Source organism: Gracilinanus agilis, chromosome 1, assembly GCF_016433145.1.
Source record: "Gracilinanus agilis isolate LMUSP501 chromosome 1, AgileGrace, whole genome shotgun sequence".
In the NCBI taxonomy this organism is placed as follows: domain Eukaryota; kingdom Metazoa; phylum Chordata; class Mammalia; order Didelphimorphia; family Didelphidae; genus Gracilinanus; species Gracilinanus agilis.
The window spans coordinates 259,776,427-259,797,925 of record NC_058130.1 but is presented as its reverse complement, the minus strand read 5'-3'; the positions used below and the strand labels follow the sequence as shown (position 1 = coordinate 259,797,925).

The 21,499-nt window shown below is 35.6% G+C and overlaps 1 protein-coding gene across 3 annotated transcripts; it reads right to left on the bottom strand.

Annotated features, from left to right (window-relative positions):
* Positions 1–5,082: 5,082 nt before the first annotated feature.
* Positions 5,083–6,063, bottom strand: LOC123231287 (lipid droplet-associated hydrolase-like). 3 transcript variants are annotated; one of them, XM_044657547.1, is made up of 2 exons: positions 5,913–6,063; positions 5,083–5,774 (listed from the first exon to the last, which is right to left on the bottom strand). In XM_044657547.1, exons 1-2 carry the CDS (start codon positions 6,061–6,063, stop codon positions 5,083–5,085), a joined length of 843 nt encoding a protein of 280 aa, XP_044513482.1. The 3 variants fall into 3 exon arrangements, with proteins under 3 accessions (XP_044513482.1, XP_044513483.1, XP_044513481.1); XM_044657548.1 differs by having other exon boundaries at positions 5,922–6,063; XM_044657546.1 differs by having other exon boundaries at positions 5,083–6,063.
* Positions 6,064–21,499: the final 15,436 nt, after the last annotated feature.

Here is a 21,499-nt window from a genome sequence, read left to right as displayed (position 1 = left end):
TCTGCTTCCATTCTAATCTTGGTTGCATTGATTTAGTTTGTACAAAAACATTTTTTCAGTTAATATGATCAAAATTATGCATTTTTACATCTCAGAATGTTCTTTATCTCTTATCCATAAATCTGACAAGTAAACTATTCTATTCCTTTCTCACCCAGTTTGCGTAAGGTATCATCTTTTGTCTAAATCATATGTCCATATAGGCTTTATCTTATATACAGTCTAAGATACTAGTCTATGCTTCATTTCTGCCAAACTGCTTTCTAGTTTTCCCAGCACTTTTTATCAAATTCTGAGTCCTTTTGTCTAAAGGTAAGATCATTGTTTTTGTTTTTGTTTTTTTAACACTAGATTACTATGATCATTTACTACAATAATATATCTAATCTATTCCAGTGATTCACTTTTCTATTTCTTAGTCAGTACCATCTTGTTTTGATGATTATTGCTTTATAGTAAAATTCAAGATCTATTATAGCAAGACCATCTTCATTCTTTTTTCCTGTTAATTTTCTTGATATTCTTAGTCTTTTCCAGATGAATTTTGTTATTTTTTAAACTCTACTTTGTTTAGTAACAACTCTAAGACAGGAAAGTGAGGACTAGGCAAATGGGGTTAAGTGACATGTACAGAGTCATATATCTAGGAAGTATCTGAGGTCATATTTGAACCCACATCCTTCCAACATTAGGCTTGGTACTCTATCCACTGTATCACTTAGCTGACCCTTACCTTTTTGAAGATCTATAAAAGAATATTGATAATTTGATTGGTTGTGGTACTGAATAAGTAAATTAATTAGGGTAGAATTCTCATTTTTGTTATATTGATTTGGACTATCTGCGAACAAATAATATTCTTTCAGTTATTGAGATTTGACTTTTTGAGGGGTCTGAAATATTTGTAAGTATATTCATAGTTCCTGAGTTTGTCTCCCATGTATTTTATATTGTTTAGATTTATTTTTAATGGATTTTTCTTTCTATATCTTGCTGTTGGACATTTTGGGTTATTATTTAAACTATTTTTAGTTAATTCTCTAGTATTCTTTATGTATACCATTATATCATCTGCAAAGTGATAATTTAGTTTCCTCATTTCCTATTCCAATTCCTTTAATTTATTTTTCTTCTCTTGTTATAGCTAGCATTTCTAGTACTATAGTGAATAATAGTGGTGTTAATGGATATTCTTGCTTCATCCCTGATCTTATTGGGAAGGCCTCCATGTTGTGCCATTACATATAATGCTTGCTATGGTTTAAGAAAGATATTGTTATTTTAAGGGAAGCTTAATTTATTCCTTTTATCTCTAGGGTTCTTAGTACGAATGGGTATTGCATTTCTGTCATAAGCTTTTTCTATATCTATTGAGATAAACATATTTCTTTTGCTATTTTAGTGATATGGTAAAAAATGCTAATTATTTCCTTATGTTGAACCAGCCCTGAATTCCTGGTATAAATCCCACCTGGTCCTAGTGAAGGATATTTATTGCTGTCATCTCTTTGCTACTATTTCATTGAAAATTTTTGCATAAATATTCATTAGAAAATTAGTCTGTTGTTTTCTTTCTCTCTTCTTTCTCTCCCTGTCTTATATATCAGCAGTATATTTGTCATAAAAGGAATTTGGTAGGACTCCTTCCTTACCTATTTTTTCAACTAGTTTATGTATAGTATTGGGATTAATTGTTCTTTAAATGTTTTTTAGAATTCACTTGAAAATCTTGCAGATTTTTCCTTAGGAACATTGTTGGCTTGTTCAATTTCTTTTTCTGAGTTGAGGTTATCTAAAAGTATTGTATTTCCTCTTCTTCTGATCTGGGCAGTTAATTTTCTTATAAAAATATTCATCCAATTCATTTCAGATTTATTGGCATATATTTGGATAAAATATCTCCAAATGATTACTATGATTTCTTCATTAGTGAATTTTTCTTTTTTTATTTTTGACACCTTTAATTTTAATTTCACCTTTCCTTTTTTCAATCCAATTTAATCAAATTAACCAATGTTGATATTTCATTCATTTTTTTATAATAAAATCAACTCATCTTATTAGTTTAATAGCTTCCTAACTTTCAATCTCGCTAGTTTCTCTTTTAATTTTCAATATCTCCAATTTTCTCTCTAATTGGAGATTTACTTTATTCATTAACTAGTCTTGTTTTTTTTAGTTGCATTCTCAATTCACTCATCTGGCTTTTTCTCTTCTGTGCTTATGCCTTACTCTTCCTAGTCTCTATAATAATTGTCTATTTTTAGGCTTGTTGATGTTTTATGTTTGCTAAATTTCCCAGTCCTCTTCTTGACTTTTATTTTTATAATAAAATTGGACTTTGTTCTTTAGGTAAAGAACTAAACTTCAGGTATTTCTTTCTGCTACCATCCGAGAAAGATCTTAGTGTCTATAACTTTCAGTTCTTTTAAATAGTATGAACTAAGGAGAGGTGTGGTCAGTGCTCTCCTCCATTGCGCTCATATCTGTAATTGGCCTCAAGAATTCCTTTCCACCCCAGACAGAACTGAAACCTGGGTTCCTATTTCTGCTAGTCTTCCCCCCTTTCTCCCCAAGACTATGACCCCAAATTTCATATAAGCTATACAACAGAGCCTTACACACAATGACAGGAAAGCATCACCAATAATCTCCTGCTAGCTAGTTTTGGGGCTCCTTTTTATACTGTGGGCTGAAAGCTCTGTCAGTAGTCTCCTGACACTGATCCAGTCTCCCCAAAGGCTTGTATTAAGATTAAATTTGGAAAGACTGGCTGTAGATTTTAATATTTTATTAATCAGAAAAGAGAGGATGAGAGCAAGGAAATTGATCATTCACAAAGAAAGGATTAATATATAGCCTCCATTTAACTGGTTTTTAGTTTATATTCTACCACAATAGTGCAAGCAGTCCTCAGTAAGCCCCCAACATGAAAGTAGAAGAAAACAAAGTCTAGTCTGGCCTCAATCTATCTAACTTTCTGTCCACTGACTCTCACACATCATGCCTCATGAGCCAACCATCACCCTTCCTTCTTCACCTGTGAGCCCAGGGGACCTCCCAGGGGACAATGACCTGCCTTCTGCCTCATTGCTCCCTGCCTCAATTGTTGACTTTTCCTACTGACTACAGGGGGCCCCAGAATTTAGATTCTATCCTTGTGATCAAAGTCCCCTCAATAACTTCCTTCACACACCTGCTACTGATTTTCACCAACTTGGCAGGCTATATAGGCTGCCTTGTGTTGGGGCTAAGGGCCTCCCTGTGGGCTTCTTCCTAGATTTAGACCCTCTAGCAATGGTGGATTAGAGAAGGGGTTTACCTTGGTGTTGGCTTACACTGGGGCTACTCACTCTTTGTGCCTAATTGCAGGTTGAATTCTTCTTTCACTTCAGTAAAACATTCCTGCCTATCTTCCAAATTCTCTTCAATGTTAAGATTACTTTATCCCATTCCTTTATTGGTTCTGCCATTGTAATGTCCATTTGAAGCATTATTTGGAGATTGGTTGGAGGGCATTTTTGGAGAGGTTAGGGCTGCCCTAGTTCTATTCTACACTTTCATTGTGTTCCCCAAAAGCTTTTTTTAAGGACTGAGTTCCAAATATTTTTAACCTAGCTCTATAAACAGTTATTGCTTTTAAAGAATTACTGATTTTTAGATAATGTTCTGTGTCACTTAACTAAAATCATTTTATTGCCTGAGAATGTAAGTATGAAAATTCAATAAGACACAGATAAAGGTCTTTGTGCCTACTAGCATATAAATGAAATTTAAAGAAAAAAAATCTATACTTTAAAAAAATCAAAATAACATTTTATCATAGCAATCAGTGATGTAGGCTTAGCTTTAAGTATGATATTCAGTAATTTTATTTTAATTGATTTTAATTATATATTTTAATAAAATTGAATTAGAAATATTTTCCTTATCCTTTGATCTTACATCATGTTAATTAAAAAAATCTACTTTCAAAATAGTTTCCATGTGTATTTCCATGGGTCTAGAACATATCATGCTATGTACAATAGTAACTTCAAATATTGTGAATTTGAATAATATGTCCACTTCAGAACAATTACCTACCAAAGGGAACCTGCCCAAACTCTCAAATTGAATTCCGGAGCAGCAGAGCTAACAAAGGATGGTGAGACATTTTTCAATTTTAAGACAAATTAGAAGTTCAGCAAGAACAATCTATGAGTGGGGGTTGGAAGTGACTGGAACATCCATAGCAACCCCAAGGTACAGGACAGTTTACAGCAACATTTTGGGGAGGTCTAAGGACAGACTTTAAGGATGTCACATAAGGGTTAGAAAGTTATTAGTTTTATGGAACCGAGTGTAAGGTCTGATACTGTTTTCCATATAAATTTCTGGGTTACAATTCCAAGCAGGAAACTTTAGGTGGAACTCAGAAGGAAGCAGGGGCCCTGGTTGAAGATCCAGGTCAGAGAGGAGCCCCAGCATTTCAGGCTAAAGGAAACCAGAGGATCTACTTACATTCTCCAGGCTGAAAGAGCATTAACGTTGGAAGCTAAAGGGAGCAAGGGCCCTTAGTGGGTAAAGAAAGAGTACAGACTAGCAGAGCAGCAACCACATCTCTCCCTGGTTCACACAAATGTGGAAACACAAAAACCTTGCAGACCTCCAGATGTAGTCCTTTAAACAGTAGCACAACTCCTACCCTCCCCTGAATCTTGAGACAATGTTTCCCCACTGTCAAATGAGAAAATCTCAAATTTAACAAAAAAGTTCAGTCAAGAAATAGGCTGGAAAATGAGGAGTGGAGGGAGGATTTGAAATAACTATTAAAAATTACTGGGGTGGAAGGAAAGACAAAGACAAAGACAAACTCCCTACGACCCTGCTCATTTATCAGAGACGAGGTACAAAAGTGTTCTCATAAATGTATGGAAGATGAGGATGGGTCTGTTTAGATTCATAAGGCTCTCCCACATGGGAAAGTCCATCCTTTTGAATGTGCCTTTTCTCATTTTGCTCCTTTCCCAATAAAATCACCAAATGAAAATCACCATCAAGCCTATTGACAACAGATATTGTTGGAGGCGTCCATCGGGGCTATATTTTGGACAGGTCTTCTTTTAACCAGTCTGTAATCATGGCGGCCATTTCCTGGCTGGATTCAAGCGAGGTGACAAAGGCATGGTGGATGCCCTTCTTACACAGCCTAATATCTCCACTGGGAAAATCCTTCTTAATATCCTCATAGTATTGGACTGGACACCATAGGTCAGATGATCCGTAGTAAAAAGTCAGCTTCTTTAGGTACTTTCGGATGGTTGAGTTGTCTCTCTCCAAAACGGTCCTCATTTCCTGGCTTCCTAGATACATAGCGTTTGCTACGCAGCTCATGTTGAGGGAGTTCATTAGGTGTACAAGGATTTCATTCTCCATTTTTAGCTTTTGAAGAATCAAACTGGCCAACATGACCTTAAATCTCACTGGTAGCAGGTTGAGTACAATGTAGAGTGGCACATAGAGGGCATAGCGAAGCCAGCAGAGCAGAGGCGTTGCCACCTTGCCGTTGGGTGACTTAGCCATTCTCTCGATTGTCGGGAACAGCAAGAAGGCGCGGAGAACCGGAAGCTCCGGGGCTCGCTTCATCATCTCCAGCAAGATGTAGGTGCCGATGGAGTGGCCGACGAGCACCAGCTTCAGGGGACTCGGCACGTACTGCCTCAGGAAGGTGAGCTTGTGCTCCACTTGGCCCTTCAGCCCTAAGACATCATCCGTTGTCCCAGGACAAGAGTCTTCTGGGCTCTCTTCAGTCACTTCGACGCCACAGGGGGCCTTAACGTGGCCAGCATGGCTGATGACCCAAACTGGGTAGTGCTTCTCCAGGGTAAGGTACAGAGCCTTGGCAAATGACAGGTAGAAGGCAGGAACACCAAGGTTACCTGGAACAATGAGGACAAGCATCTTGGGGTTGCTGAGAGAAGCAGGGCTGAATGGTCCATACTTCAGGACTTGGGTTACGGCTCCACGGCAGGCCAGAAACTCTTCATGCAGCAGGTCATTTTCTTCCATCTCCCCGTCCATCTCTGGGGCACCGCCAGCTCTGCAGCCAGCTTCAACTCCCACCCGCTGTGTTGAAAGCTCCTCCCACTGTGACCCCAAGACTCAAACTCAGAAGAAGATGATGTTGTGAAGGCACTGTAAGTAAAGCCTCAAAGGAAAAAAAATGCTAATTGGATATAGGTCTAATAAAAATTCCAAGAAGAGTTAAAGAAACAGTTCAGTGGTAAAAATAACAAAAATAAAAATGAGTGATGCAAGAAAATTATGAAAAGAAAATTAACAGTTTGATAAAAGAAGCACAAAATATCCTGAAGATTATAATGCTTTAAAAATAAAATTGGTCTAATGGTAAAAGAGGCACTAAAAAAAATCCAAAAGAATCTCAATTGTTCTAATGGAAAAATAGGTTCAAAACCTCATTGAAGAAAATTATATCTAAAAAATTTAAATGGGACACATGGGAACTAATAATTTCATAACACATCAAGAAACAATAAAACAAAAAAAAACAGGGAAAATGATGGATATCTCATTGGAAAACAGAAGTCAAAAATTGTTGGACTTTCTAAAAGTCATGATCAAGAAAAAAAAATCTGAATGGCACATTTTGAGAAATTAGAAAAGTAATTTATCCTTCTATCTTGGCTTAAATTAGCAAAACATAAATTGAAGGAATCCACCTATTACTACTTGAAAGAGACCTCAAAATGAAAACTCCCAGGAATATTGCAGGTAGCTAAAAAGAAACAATTCAAATATCTTGGAGTGATAATGAAAATCACACAAGATTTATGAGATTTCACATTAAAGAAATAAAGAAGTAGAGGGCTTATAATATGATTCCAGGAGGCAAAACGGTTAGATTTATAACAAAGAATAACCTATCCAGCAAAACTTAGTATACTCCTTCAAAAGATAAATATTGGATTTTTTAATGAAATAAATTACTTTCAAGCAATCCTGACAAAAAGATCAGAACTAAATAGAAAATAAGACACTCAAATATAATGCTTCCAGAGAAGCATAAAAAAGGAAACATGAAGGAGAATTCATAATGGATTCCATAAGTTGTAACTGTTTACATATGACATATGGTAACTTTTAAGACTTTTGTCATTATTTGGAGAGTTAGAGGGAATCTATGTTTACAGAGGGCATGGATATGAGTTAATTGTATTGAGATAATTTAACAAAATTAAAGAATATGAAAGAGATGCATTGGGAGAAGTGTGAAGGGACAGGATGGATGGGGACAATTATATCACATAAAATTTCCATGCAAGAAAGAATGTTCATAAAGGGTGAGAAAAGGGTTGCTATGAGTAATTCTTGAATGTTATTCTCAATAGAATTGGGTGAAAGAAAAAAGAATACACATATGCTCTCTGTGCCTCTCTCTCTCTCTCTCTCTCTCTCTCTCTCTCTCTCTCTCTCTCTCACACACACACACACACACACACATAACTGAGTATGAAATTTTTCTTACTCAACAAAGAAGTAGAAGGGAAATGGATAAATAAAAGGAGGGAAGAAGGGGTGATTAAAAAAAAACTGGATTAAGGGAAGTACTACTCAGAAGCACAGAATATTTTGATGATGAATAAGGTAAAATTAGAGAAGGATTAATTTTAAAAAATAGGATAAGGGAAATACATGGTATTTGTAATTATGAATGTTAAGGATATGAATTCACCCATAAAATGTAAGTGGATAGCAGGATGGATTAGCAAAAATAATCCAACAATATGTTATTGACAAAAGACACACATAATAAAATAGAAACACAAACATAATTCAAATGCAATAGCACTACTTCATATATATATATATATATACATATATATACACACATGTTTTTGTGGTGGGAAAAATTGTTAACTGAAGGGAAGGTTATCAATTGGGAAATGACTGAAAAATTTGTAGTATATGATTGTGATGGAACATTATTAAGCCATAAGAAAAGATGGAGATGCTCCCCAGAATGGTTATATCAGTTCATAGTTCCAGCAGCAGTGCATTAGTGTCCCAATTTTTCCACAACCTGTTAAAAAATCTGATATGAGGTTGGACCTCAGAGATGTTTTAATTTGCATTTCTCTAATTAATAGTGATTTAGAGCATTTTTTAAATTTGACTAAAGATAATTTTAATTAATTTATTTAAGAATTGCTTGTTCAACTCATTTAACCATTTGTCAATTAGGGAATGCTTTGTATTCTTTTCCATTTAACAACAGCTCTCCATATATTTGAGAAATGAGATTCATGCAGCTATCCACTATAATTTCCTCACCAGTTTGTTGTAACATAGATTTCTATACCTAACCGAGTGCAGATATTATCCCCACTTTGTGCCAATTCTGATAAGAGTAATATTTAAACATTGTCCATTCCCATCTTCCTTTCAACTATATTGATTTTTATATGCTTCTTCATGTGAGATAATTTACTCCCAACTTTTTCTCCTTTTTTCTTTTCTCAATGCATTTCTCTTTCTTATCCTTTGTATATATTTTTAAAAAATATTCCATCATATTCAACTTATTTCCTGCTCTTTAACTATATATGCTTCTATTAATTGCCCTAACAGTGATAAAGTTCTTAAGTATCATCAGTGCCTTAAGCATCCTAATTATTTTAGGTATCTTAGGTACTTGAAGTTTCATGGATTTCTTAAGCATCTTCCTTATCACTCTCATTAGTAATGTAATCAACTTAACCTCATTATTTCCCTTGATTAGCTTAAATATTTTAAATATCTCTTATGCCATAAATGTTAAGTATTCTTGTTGTCAGTTTCCCATATAAGGAATACAATCAATTTTACTCCATTGCTTCCCTTGGTTGCTTTACATATATCTAGTACTTTAGGTATCTCTTGTACTATAGAAATCCTAAGTTTCCTAGTAACCACTTTCCCATGCAAGGCTGTAATTAATTTAAACCTATTTATTCCCTTCATTTTTTTTTCTGTTTAGCTTTTTAATGCTTTTTTTATTTTTGAGTATCTGGTTTGTTTATTGAATTTCCTTTTTTGCTCTGGCTATTTTATCAGGAATGCATGGAATTCCTCTATTTCATTAAGTGCACATTTCTCCCCTTGGAGTATCATGCTCAGTTTCACTCTGTACATGATTTTTGGTTTTAGGCCTGGAAGTTTTGGTTTATAGAATATTATATTCTATGCCTCCTGATCCTTTAATGTAGAAGCTACTAGATTTTGTGTAATTTTGACTGTGGTCCACAATATTTGAATCTTCTTTTTTTTCTGCCTGCTTGTAGTATTTTCTCCTTAGATTTTTGGCTATAATAGTCCTGGGATTTATTTCAGAAGGTGTTTGGTGAACTCTGTCAATTTCTGTTTTCTTATTATTTGTTGTTCTTTTCTTTTTGGAGTTCTTCCAAAGGTTCATTTTGAGTTTGACATTCTTTCATATTTTTTTTTGAGGTTTTACATGTTTTCATTTTTGAATTGCGGTCCTCTTCTGAACTTGTATTTTGCTCATCTCTCTTGGGGAAATATTTTTCTAGCATTAGGCTTTTTCTCAGTCTTTTGTCCATTTGGAGGTTATTTTTTCCTTAATTTTGTCTACATGCTGAATTTTAGCTCCATTACTGGAGTGGAGACAATAGTGTCCCATGCTTGTAGAGGGTCTGGGATTGGTTCAGCTATCTTGGTCTCTCGGATTGAAGACTCTGCAGGGACAGTTTGGTTAAACTGCTGTGTAGATATTTGCAGCTGTTCAGTTTAGCTGGTTTGATTTGGGTTCTACTCAATCCAGCCAATGCTGAACCTTTTTGGGTGAGTTTCTCCCACTGCTCTCTGTAATAAGTCATGGCCAGCCTCTATTCTATATTGTGTTGTACTGATTTCTGCTCTTACCTGCTGAGGCTAGGCTGAGCCAGTTTTTGCTTTTCTCCTATTCTTTGTGCTATGTTGTGTCAGAGTCCAAAATAAGTCTTCTTTGCTCTGTCTCTACATTGTTCTGGGCCAGAAAAGCTTCACTTCTTCTATTGGTTCTGTTCTTCCAGTATTCATTTTGAGGTATTTTTGTTCTTCAATGGAAATTTGGAGTGTGATTGATAGGCTTCAAGTGTTTCTTACTTATCTATCATGGACTGACCTCTTCAGTAGTCCCCAACTGAGTAGCCTGGGTTCCTGGGGTCCTCAGCCACCATCATCACTGTCAAAAAGACCTAATTATTTCTTGTTGTTGTTTTTAATAGGAAGAAAAAACTAACCTGGCCATTTCATGGTATTCATTGTTTATACTATTTTTGAACTGGATGCATTCATTTTCTTTCCAGTTCTACAGACTCTTGAAATTTATTCACAAACTATTTATAGTTCAATGTTTAACAATTTCCATAATAACTACTATTATTTATGCTATTATTCTGGATTAGTTATAATGCACTAGACTTTTACTGATAATGTTTTCAGGAGACTATAGAGGATGGGTTTATATTCTATTACTTTTTCATGTTTTTCTTCATTCAGATTCTTTCTAGTTCATCCTTTTCTGGCAGTATTTTGATCTCCTCTGCTAGCTGTCTATTTTGAAAATGTTTTATTCAGTGTAGCTTGTAAGTTATATGTATTTGGTATGGTAATGTCTTTTGGAAATTGTGAATGACTCTCTTTAATATGTCAAAGTGAATCAAAGCAGGACAGCTCTGCTTTCCAGAAATAATGACAAAATTGTTATTTTTTAAAAGATCAATATTTTGAAAAATAACGTACATATATAGGAAAAAACTAGAGCAAATACATTTTGCCAGTCTAGTTCTATCCAAAGATAGGCAAAAGCCTATGGATTTGAGGAAAAGAATCAAGCAAGAAAAACCCAGATGGGAAGCAGTGTTTAAAAACCTACATTTAATAGACAAGGGACAAACTAGGAAAGTCTTCAGTCACTAGTTAAATGTCAGGGACAGGAGACAGGACCCTGGGCCAAGACTTAACTGTGAATTTTTTTTCTCTCTGAGGTCATCTGTCCTCAAACTGGGGTCAGAAATCTGTGGGGATACAAGAAGGAGGACAAAAATCATGGCACAAAGAAGGACAAAGAAGCCCAGTACAGATTCTCAGGATAGAGCACTTAACTTCAGCTGCTCCAGTACAATACAAGAATACCTTGAAAAAAAAGCAAATTCATTACCCAGACCCCAAGTAACACAAACAATTACTATTTTATCCACAAGTTCATTAGGACCCAATTCAGGAAGTAAGATGATAAAATTATAAACAAATAGAATATTCTCAATAAAGAAACATTAGGTAACTAGGAACATTCAAGATTCAAATCCAGAAAAGGAAAATTCTATATCATGTACTAGCAAAGTATGCCTATTCCCACTTTAAAATCTCAGTTGAAGTTACAGAATTGCTATAAAATTTTGTGGAATAATTAGAATACAAAATGTGAGAGCTTAAAATGATGATATAAATGAAAGAAGAGTTATATCAAAAATAATGGAGAAAAATGAGAGCTCTTTTCTGGTTGATGTTCAGTCAATTCAATTGTGTCTCTTTGTGATCTCATTAAGGATTTTCTTGGCAAAGATGTTAGGGTAGTTTGCCATTTCCTCATCCAAATCATTTTACAGATGAGAATACTGAGGCAAGGAAGGTTAAGTAACTTGCCCTAGTCATATCTGTAATAAGTATCTGAGGCCAGATTTAAACTGATGAAGTTGTCATTCTGACTCTAGGTCTAAGCACTCTTTTCTTTTAGAACGAATATTTAGATATTATTTAGAACTTTTAGCACTATTTCTTTTAGAAATAATGAGAAGAAATGAAAGCTCTAGGGCAGTGATGGTAGACCTTTTAGAGATGGAGTGCTGGGGTCCACCCTCCACCTTACCCCTGAGACTGAGTGCAATACACCTCCCCCTTAGCCTCCACCCCAAGACCCCTACCTTACCCCAGACAGGGTAGGGAGGAAGAACCCACTGGGTTACTGGGCAGAGGGGGGGATGATGAAAGACTGGTGTGGAGATGGGGAGGAGAGTGGCTCAAGCACTCCACTTCCCTCCAGCTCTGCTCACCTCCAACTATTTGCCATGCTGTGAGCTATACTCCCCTCTAACCTAGCTCCTCTCCAACCCCACTCCGAGAATGACCTTTGTCACAGACTCAACAGGCTGCCATCTGTGCTGTACCCTCACACATCATGTGAACCTCCCCCCCATCCACGGAGGAGGAAGAGCTCCTGTTGCTGATGGGCAGTGGGATAGGGGAATGTGAGGAATATCCTCAGGCACATGGAAAGGGGGGAGGAAACAGCTCTACCCAAGTCTCTCTGGCTTCCTAGTAAAAAAAAATGACTGTAGGCATGCTCACAAAAAGGGTTCTGCTTACCCTTTTTGGCATGCATGCCATAAGTTCGTCATCATGGCTCTAGGGGGAAAGAATTATAAAGAGAAAAAGCAACTTAATAGAAAAGGTATAAAAACATGCTCAAGTAACAGAATTTGAAAATTAGTTCGGATAAGATAGAAATCAATCACTATGTGATATAAGAAATATGAGGACAAAGTTAAAATACTGAACAAAAATTGGAAAAAATGAGATATCACCTTTTTAAAACAACTGACCTAGACAATAGGAAATAAAAGGATAATCTGAACACTAAAATACTAGAAATTTGAGTTGTAAAAAAATTACCTAGATAAAATTTTTGAAAGAAGTACACATAAAAATGTCCCAAGTCTATGGGCATGAAAACAAAAAAAAAATGAAAATAGAAATAATCTGATAGTCGCCATTAAAAAAAATCCCTAGAATTCCAGTCAAAATTCAGAGATTCTATATCAGCAGCACAGAAGCAAAATCTAGCTGGGCAAAATAGCTGAAAGCCTTTCAAGAAGAGAACTGGGCCATCCCCTTGAAGTGCACACCAAGGACACAAAAACAGTGCTCCCTTTACCCAGGAGCAGAGTTGTTTCTCAACAGATAGACAAGGTAACCAGAGGAAAAATATTCATAACTAGAAAAATGAGCAAAAGACAAAGAAAAAACCTACCCTTAGAAAGTTACTTTAGTGACTTGAAGATCAAAATATGAACTTAGAAGAGGACAACCATGGCAAAAAGGAAACATGTGAAGCCTCAAAGGAAAGTGAGATTAAAAAAACAAAAACTGCAATCAGTCCAAACTAAAGTTGCAAAGGAGCCTCTGTTAGCATCGTACGAGCCTTGGAGACATGAAAGTTACTATCAGAATGCAGAGGGAAGAATGGACTACAATAAACTGGAAGGAAAAAGGATTATAAATAAGGGAAGCTCACTATAGTTTTACTTTCAAATTTCCTAATGAAGAGATCTCACCTAATAAGATATTTTTGTGAGTTTAAAACAGGAATCAAGTGAAAATTAGAACAATTAATTCATTTGAGCAATTAGAAGAGAAACACAATGATGAAGATTTTATATTCAATTGAAAGTTCTATATTCTATTTTTTTTCTCAGTGTTTTTTTGCCTTTAAAGATGAGAAAGGGGGGGTGGGGGAATAGTCCATGAAGGATTTTGTTTTGATGATCTGAAAAAAAAGAAAAGAAAATACAAGGGGAAAAAGTATATTTTAGTAAAGAAATAAAAAGCAGCATGTGTAATTTACTTTTTTATAATACATGTATATGAAATAAAAATATCTGGGCCATCATTCTGAATTGGAGATCCAAACTTTAATTGTGGAGAAATTCTAGCTAAAGGTTTCACCACTCCTAGTCTGTAGCAAAGACTTTGTTTATATATGCACTAGCCTGTTTTATAGGCTTTTGACAGTAAATTAACATAAGTGATTAATAAAACCAAATGTACAGAATATGTTACCAAAGTTTAGGAAACATTTGCTGAGAGTTAATAAATTCCAAATAAAAGTTTAAGACAGGCAACTCCCATTTATCTTTGTCCTTCTGGTGATTTTGCACCAATTCAGATTTCTTGTTTGGACATTAGAAGAATTTACAAAGATCAAGGACTCTGTTAAATGTCTCAATTGCTAAAGTATATAGTTTATGGTATGTCACAAGCACTATTCATCACTGCAGTTTGAAAGTAACAATAAGAGAATATAGGAATAAATCTGGCCAGGATACAATTTTCAAATTAGATTTAGATCAACATTTTACACCCTATACCAAGATTTACTCAGAATGGGTAAATGACTGAAATATAAAGAGGCAAATCATAAACAAATTAGGTGACCATAGAATATCTCTCAATCTATGGGAAAGGAATGAATTTAAGACCAAGCAAGAGATAGAGAACATTACAAAAAGTAAAATGAGTAATTATGATTATATTAAATTAAAAAGGTTTTGTAGGAACAGAACCAATGCAACCAAAATTAGAAGGGAAGCAACAAACTGAGAAAAAATTTTATAACAAAATTCTCTGACAAAGGTTTAATTTATCAAATATATAAGGAACTAAATAAAATATACAAGAAATCAAGGCATTCCCCAATTGACAAATGGTCAAAGGATATGAATAGGTAATTTTCAGATGAAGAAATCAAAACTATCAATAATCACATGAAAAAGTATTCTAAATGCCTCCTGATTAGAGAAATGCAAATCAAAACAACGCTGAGGTACCACCTCATACCTAGCAGATTGGTTAATATGACAGTAAAGAAAAATGATAAATGTTGGAGGAGATGTGGTGAAAACGGGACAATAATGCATTGCTTTCTCTAGTAAGTTTTTGTTCTAAACTATTGGTTTTTTTCCCATTATTTTCTTTTCTAATTTTTCTTCTAAGTTTCTTATTATTTGTTTTTTCTATCTTTTTTTTCTGGAGCTCTTCCAGGAGTCCATTTTGGGCTTGAAACCCTTTCTCATTTTTCTTTGAGGCTTTGCATGTTTTCATATTTGCATAACTGTCCTCTTCTAAGCTTGTATGTTGTTCAACGCTTTTGTTGAGATATTTTTCTAGCATCAGGCTTTTTCTCTGACTTTTGTTCATTTGGAGTAAAATTTTCCCTTGATTTTGTCTATAAATTGAAGTTATCTCCATAGCTGGGATGAAGGGAATACTAATCCATGACTGTACAGTGCTTTTGGTTGGCTAAGCAGTCTTGGTCTCAGATTGAGCACTCCACAGCAGCATCCTGGTCAGTCTGTTGTATAAAGGTTTGCAGTAGTTCAGTTCAATTGCTTTGTTTGGGGTTCTTATAACCAGCAGTCCTGGTACAATATTGGATGGTGATGGTGATAACAGAAAGCCTTGTTTCACTTGCAATCTTATTGGGAGGCTTCTAGCTTATCTCTATTATAAATGATATTTGCTGATAGCTTTAGATAGGTACTATTTATCAGTTTGAGCAACATTCCATTCATTCCGATGTTCTCTAGTGTTTTTAGTAGGGATAGTTATATGTATTTTATCAAAAGTTTTGTTTGTTTTTTTCTGGATCTACTGAAATAATCATAAGGTTTCTGATGGTTTTGTTATTGGTGCAGTCAATTACATTGATAGATTTCCTAATATTGAAGTATCCCTGTGATGTGACCTGACAGCTTGTATTGAGCGAGAATAATAGGAACAGGACCCTCAAACTCTGAAATAATGCATTTCTCACTAGTTAGTACTGGTTAAACATCAGTTGTAAAACCTATAGTTTGCATTAATTACAGAATGATCAATTAACTCTACGGTGCCCTGGATCTGTAATACTCTATATTGTGCATCAACTTTATTCCAAATCTGTTTTATTAATTACTTATATTTTTCTGTATTTACTTTAAATTAGAATTGTTCAGAACTAACATAATTAATTGCCTATAGTGGTCCTCCAATGTACCACACCATCCCCCCTATTCTCTTGGAAAAAAAATCAACTCTTACTTTCCATCTTAGAATCATTACTTGATATTAGTTCTAAGGCAAAAGAACTGTAAAGGCTAAGCAATAGGGGTTGAGTGACTTGCCCAGGGTCACACAGTTAGGAAATGTCTGAGGTCAGATTTTAATCCAGGACCTCCCATCTCTGGGCCTGGACCTCAATCCACTGAGCCACCCAGCTGCCCCCCATATTTTCTTTCCAGAAAGACAGTGAAACTTCTACCACACTGACAAATGATGACAAGGTGGAAAATGGGGAACAAAGGACCTGTACACTAGGGACTCTGACATTCCAGAAGAATTCTCCATACTCGTGCATACTCCTCATTCCCTATGACATCAACCCACAAAACAGAGCTCCACCTGAATTTGGTCATGTCCACTTTCTAGGGGTTTTGGGAAAGGTGAGGACAACCTGAATGGGAGATAAATAGCCCCTGCACCTTAATCAATATGTCAAATTTGATCCACAGAGCAAAGAAGCTGCCACTCTACAGTGGAAGCTGCCATTCTATAAGTGGAGATGCTATTCTCTACTCGGAGCTGCCACTTCACACTTGCAGAGCTGCTATTCCATCAGCTCTAGGGAAGCTATTCTATTAGTCCCTAGGCTTGTCCATCAGCCCTAACGCTACCTGATTAGCCCATTCTACCAGCTTTTAGGCTATCATGACACCATAAGCAACTTCTTTTTCAAATAAGATTATTTTCTTACTTCTGGATTGAATGGAGAATCTTCCATTCATGGGGCAAGACCCAGCTACAAACTTTGTTGTGTGTGTTTCCCCCGCAACACCTGTATCCCTGGCTTCAAACTCATCTGGTCATAGTCTATAATCCTTATGATATATTTGTATAATCTCCTATTTGTATTTTATGTAAGATTTTTACATCAATATTCTTTAGGAATATTGGTCTCTAATTGTCTTTCTCTGTTTTTGTTCTTTCTGTTTTAGATAATAACATCATAAAAAGAATTTGGTGGAGTTCTTTCTTCAGCTACTTTCCCAAGTAATTTATATAGCATTGGGAGGGGTTTCTACATCTAACTTTCCTGTAGATGTTATTCTTGATATGCGCCATTATGAGAGTAAGGTTAAAGCATTGCCTGCCATGCCATCATCTTTTGCTACACTGAATTGATTTGTGCATGTGTCTTCATTTGAGATAATTTACTCCAATTTTTTTTCCTTTTCCTGTTCCCAGTGTTTTCCTCTTTCCTATTCTTTAATTTTCTTCTTGTTGTTGTTTTTACTTAGAATACCATCATTTTCAACTTCCTCCTGTTATAATTAAAATTAATAGAGCCTTAGAGTAAAAGGAGAAGTAATATTTTAATCAAGGCCATGCTGGTAGGTAGAATAAAATCAACCACACACCTGGCTAAGATCTATTCAAATTGCTGCCATTAGCCATCATCTTCTCTCACCTCTCCTATGTAAACCAAGAGGAATTCCCAAGCCTGACCTCCCAATTTAAGCTACACTTTATCTTGGTAGATGTCTTCACATCAAAACTGGAAACCCGGAAATCATGGAAAAATGTAGTTTCCAAGTCCCCTAAACATCCACAGGAAATTTGTCATAAATCTAGATATTTTAAGGCTCAAATGAGCCCCAAATACCTCTCAATGGAACCCCCAAAATTCCAAATAATACACTCCCTAGTTTTTGTCTGGGTATGCCTCTATTCACTGTCCTAATAGTAATAAAATTCTTAAGTGTCTTAAATACCATAAACATCCTAATTGCATTTTTATTTTAGGTACTTCAAGTGTCATGGATGTCTTATGTTATTACCTTAAGTATTAATACAATCAGTTTAAACATTACATCCATTAATTACCTTAAGTACCACAAGAATCCCTTATATCATAGATATCTTAAGTATTCTCATTATCACTTGCACATGCAGGAATGTGATTACTTTAACCCATTAAGTTCCATGAGTTTTCATCTTTTCTCTTTATGATTTTTTACTTTTCTTGACTGTCAAATTTGATTATCAAATTTTCTTTTGAGCTCCAATTGTTTCATCAGGAATGCCTGGAAGTTGGCTCCTTTTCCCATCTATTAGTTGACTTTTATCTTGATATTAAAGTTTGACTTTGCTCCTGTTTTGGAGAGAGCACTATTCCAAGCTTCAGATATTTTGTGCTGCTGATTTCAGAGCTACTTCTGGGTTGTCTGAATATTTTCATTTCTTCCCAGGTGGAATGATCTTAAGAAGGATATGGTCACTGGTCTCCTGACTTTTGATCTGACTCTATAATCCTCCAGAAGCATTCTTCTATACTATGGAACCATGATCACGACCCTATTCTCCTGTATCCCTAAGAATTCTTTCCTTCGTGCCTTTTAAATGAAACATGGGCAAATGGTAGTGTTCCTTCTTTTGAGTGTACTCTCATGTGAGTGATCACAAACATACCATTAAAATGAGAAAGTAAAATAAAACCATTAGTCATCTTATTAGTATTATAAAAATTACTATTTTTGAGAATAAAAAACAGATAAAAAGTATAATCTTAGAGAAGGCAATAAAATTAGAGCTGATTAAGGGAATTAAATAGGAAAATTACAGTGCGTTTAAAGCCATCAAAGAGTGAATATATATTTATATATGCATGCAAATAGAAAATATACACATTTTATAATAATTAAATAATATGTATTATATAATAATGTTACACAGTACATAGTCAATATTTTTATATATGTGTATGTATTTGCTTTCCTTTAGAAAGAAAACAAGTATTCATCACAGAGTCAGCATGAGAGAGAGAAAAAAGATACAAATGTCAGCAATGGGATAAAGTCTTCATTTGAGCATCAGATCTGACGATTCAACTGAGAATCCACACAAGGAAGAGCCCCTGTAAATGTGATTATGTGGGAAATGGTTTACTTGGTGAATAAAATTTAATGTTCATCAGAAAATTCCCACAGAGGAGAGATTCTTTATTTGTGATCAGTGTGGCATAAGATCCATTTGAAAAGCTTAATTCATTAGTCATTAAAAAATCTATTTAGAATACAAAACTTATAAGTGTGATTAGTGTGGATAAGAATTCAAATGTAAATTATTTTTTTAATATCGGATGAGTCACAGAGGAGAAAAACTATATAAATGTGACCAGTGTTGCAAAGGGTTCAATTATAAAATCAGTCTCACTGATTGTCAAAAAATCCACATGGAGGGAAACCCTTTATATGTGATCAGTGTGTCAAAGGATTCATTCTGAAAACTCAGCTCATTGGTCACAAGAGGTTAGATACAGAAGAGAAATCTTATAAATGTAATCAGTGTGGAAAAGAATTCAAGCACCATTCAAGTCTTTTTTAAATGTAAGAGGATCCACAGAGAGGAGAAATTCTATAATATTGATTAGTGTTAGAGTAAATTCAGATAGCAATAAAGCTTTTACATACATAAGAAGATCAAAAAAGAGAAGTTTTATTAATGTAATTATTGTGTCATTCAGAGAACATCCAGAACATTCATTTAAGGTGCATGGGGGGATAATAGGTGTGTTGAGCTCATGTGTGAGGAGGGATTTAAGGAATTATTCAAATTACAGACCTGAAAAAATATGCAAGAGATAATTTGTATAATTATTGTGACTGCCACACTGTCATAATAAGGGAGAACAAACTTCAAAAATCATAAAAAATTAACATTAAAGAAACAATATAGAAAATAAATTGAGAAAAATGTAATGCAGAGTTTAGGTATTTATATGCAGAAAATGAAACCTGGAAGAATCTGACTGAATGTGGCATTTGGAGGGAAAAATTTATCTAGAGATTATGCTTTGAATACTCATTAAAAAGTGTATTCAAGGAACTTCAAGTTAAGATGGAGGCAGAGTAAGGATCAACACTGCTTGATCTCTCCTAACCGAAGCATACAGGACTCCTCAAGGGGACATAAAAATGAATCCAGACGAATGAAGGGACCCTACAACAGGGCGCAGCATTAAAGGTACATGGAATTGGGGCATTTCCACGCTATAAAGTGGTGAAACAGCTCTCATTAAATGCGAGAGGAAGAAGCCCCTTCCCCACCCCCCACACCACGTACAACTCAGAGACCACCACACAAGAGTGAAAGCAGGTTTGGGGCACCCATTAAGTCACTGGCAGCTCCAGGGCTTGTTCCTGAAAGCAGCAAGACTTAGGACCATAAGAGGCTAAAGAACACTCAAGAACTTTCCTAAGGGTCTGCGCGGGTGAAGGCAGTGCCCTAGGCGAGGACAAGGATTTGAGCACAGGCTTGGACCTAAAGTGGGGACCCTGTGCAGACGGGAGCACACAGTGGGAGCACAGCAGTGAAAGCAGCGCCCTGAGACTGTTGAAGGAGACTCGGGCAGAGGGGCAGACCAGGGACAACCAGGAGGCTCGACCCTGAGAACAACGGGACCTGAGACCTCGGGAGCCTAGACAGACCCTGAGTGTGAGGATAAAGCTGAGAAGGCGCTGGGCTAACATCAATGGCAAGCCAAAATTGGGAACCCCAGAAGAGAAAGATTATCAAGAAGAACTCTGGAACACTTGACAACTTTTACACAGAGAAAATCCAGACAACAGAGGAGAACAAACAAGAAATCATATCAAAACCTTCCCAAAATAATGAAAACTGGTCACAAGCTATTGAAGAGTTCAAATCTGAGATGATGAAAAAGATGGAAGAGATCTGGCAAGAAAATAACAGTTTAAAAGGCAGAATTTCACAATTGGAAAGTGAGGCACGTCAACTGAAGACCAGAAATGACCAGATTGAAAAGGAAAACCAAAAGATTATAACCGAAAACCAGGCCCTAAAGGCTAGAATTGAGCAATTAGAAGCCAATGATCTCTCAAGACAGCAAGAACAAATAAAACAAAGTCAAGAGACTGATAAAATAGAAGGAAACATGAAATATCTCAATGAGAAAGTGACAGATTAAGAAAACAGGGCTAGAAGAGACAATTTGAGAATCATTGGTCTTTCAGAAAAAGCAGAAATTCATAGAAACTTGGACTCCATACTAAAAGAAATTATTCAGCAAAATTGCCCTGAAGTTCTACAACAAGAGGGCAATATAGACATTGAAAAGATCCATAGATCACCCTCTACACTAGACCCAGAAAGGACAACCCCCAGGAATATAATAGCCAAATTCGAGAACTTCTAAGTAAAAGAAAAAATCTTACAAGAAGCCAGAAAGAGACAATTCAAATATCAAGGAGCACCAATCAGGATCACACAGGATCTGGCAGCCTCTACACTAAAACAACACAAGGCTTGGAATATGATATTCAGAAAGGCAAGAGAGCTGGGCCTCCAACCACGGATCAACTACCCATCAAAACTGACTATATACTTCCAGGGGAAAGTATAGACATTCAACAAAATTGAAGATTTCCAAGTATTTGCACAGAAAAGAGCAGGGCTAAATGGAAAGTTTGATATCCAACCACAAAAATCAAGAGAAACATGAAAAGGTAAATAAGAAACAGAGGGGGAAAGAAAGAAAACTCATAATTTTTTAAATTTGACTCTTTAAAGGCTTCAATAAGATCTAATTATCTGTATTCCTATGTGGAGAAATGCTATGTAT

Bases quoted from the DNA above. Each gene is read 5' to 3' on its own strand.
- LOC123231287 (XM_044657546.1), bottom strand. From the start codon at position 6,063: ATGGACGGGGAGATGGAAGAAAATGACCTGCTGCATGAAGAGTTTCTG.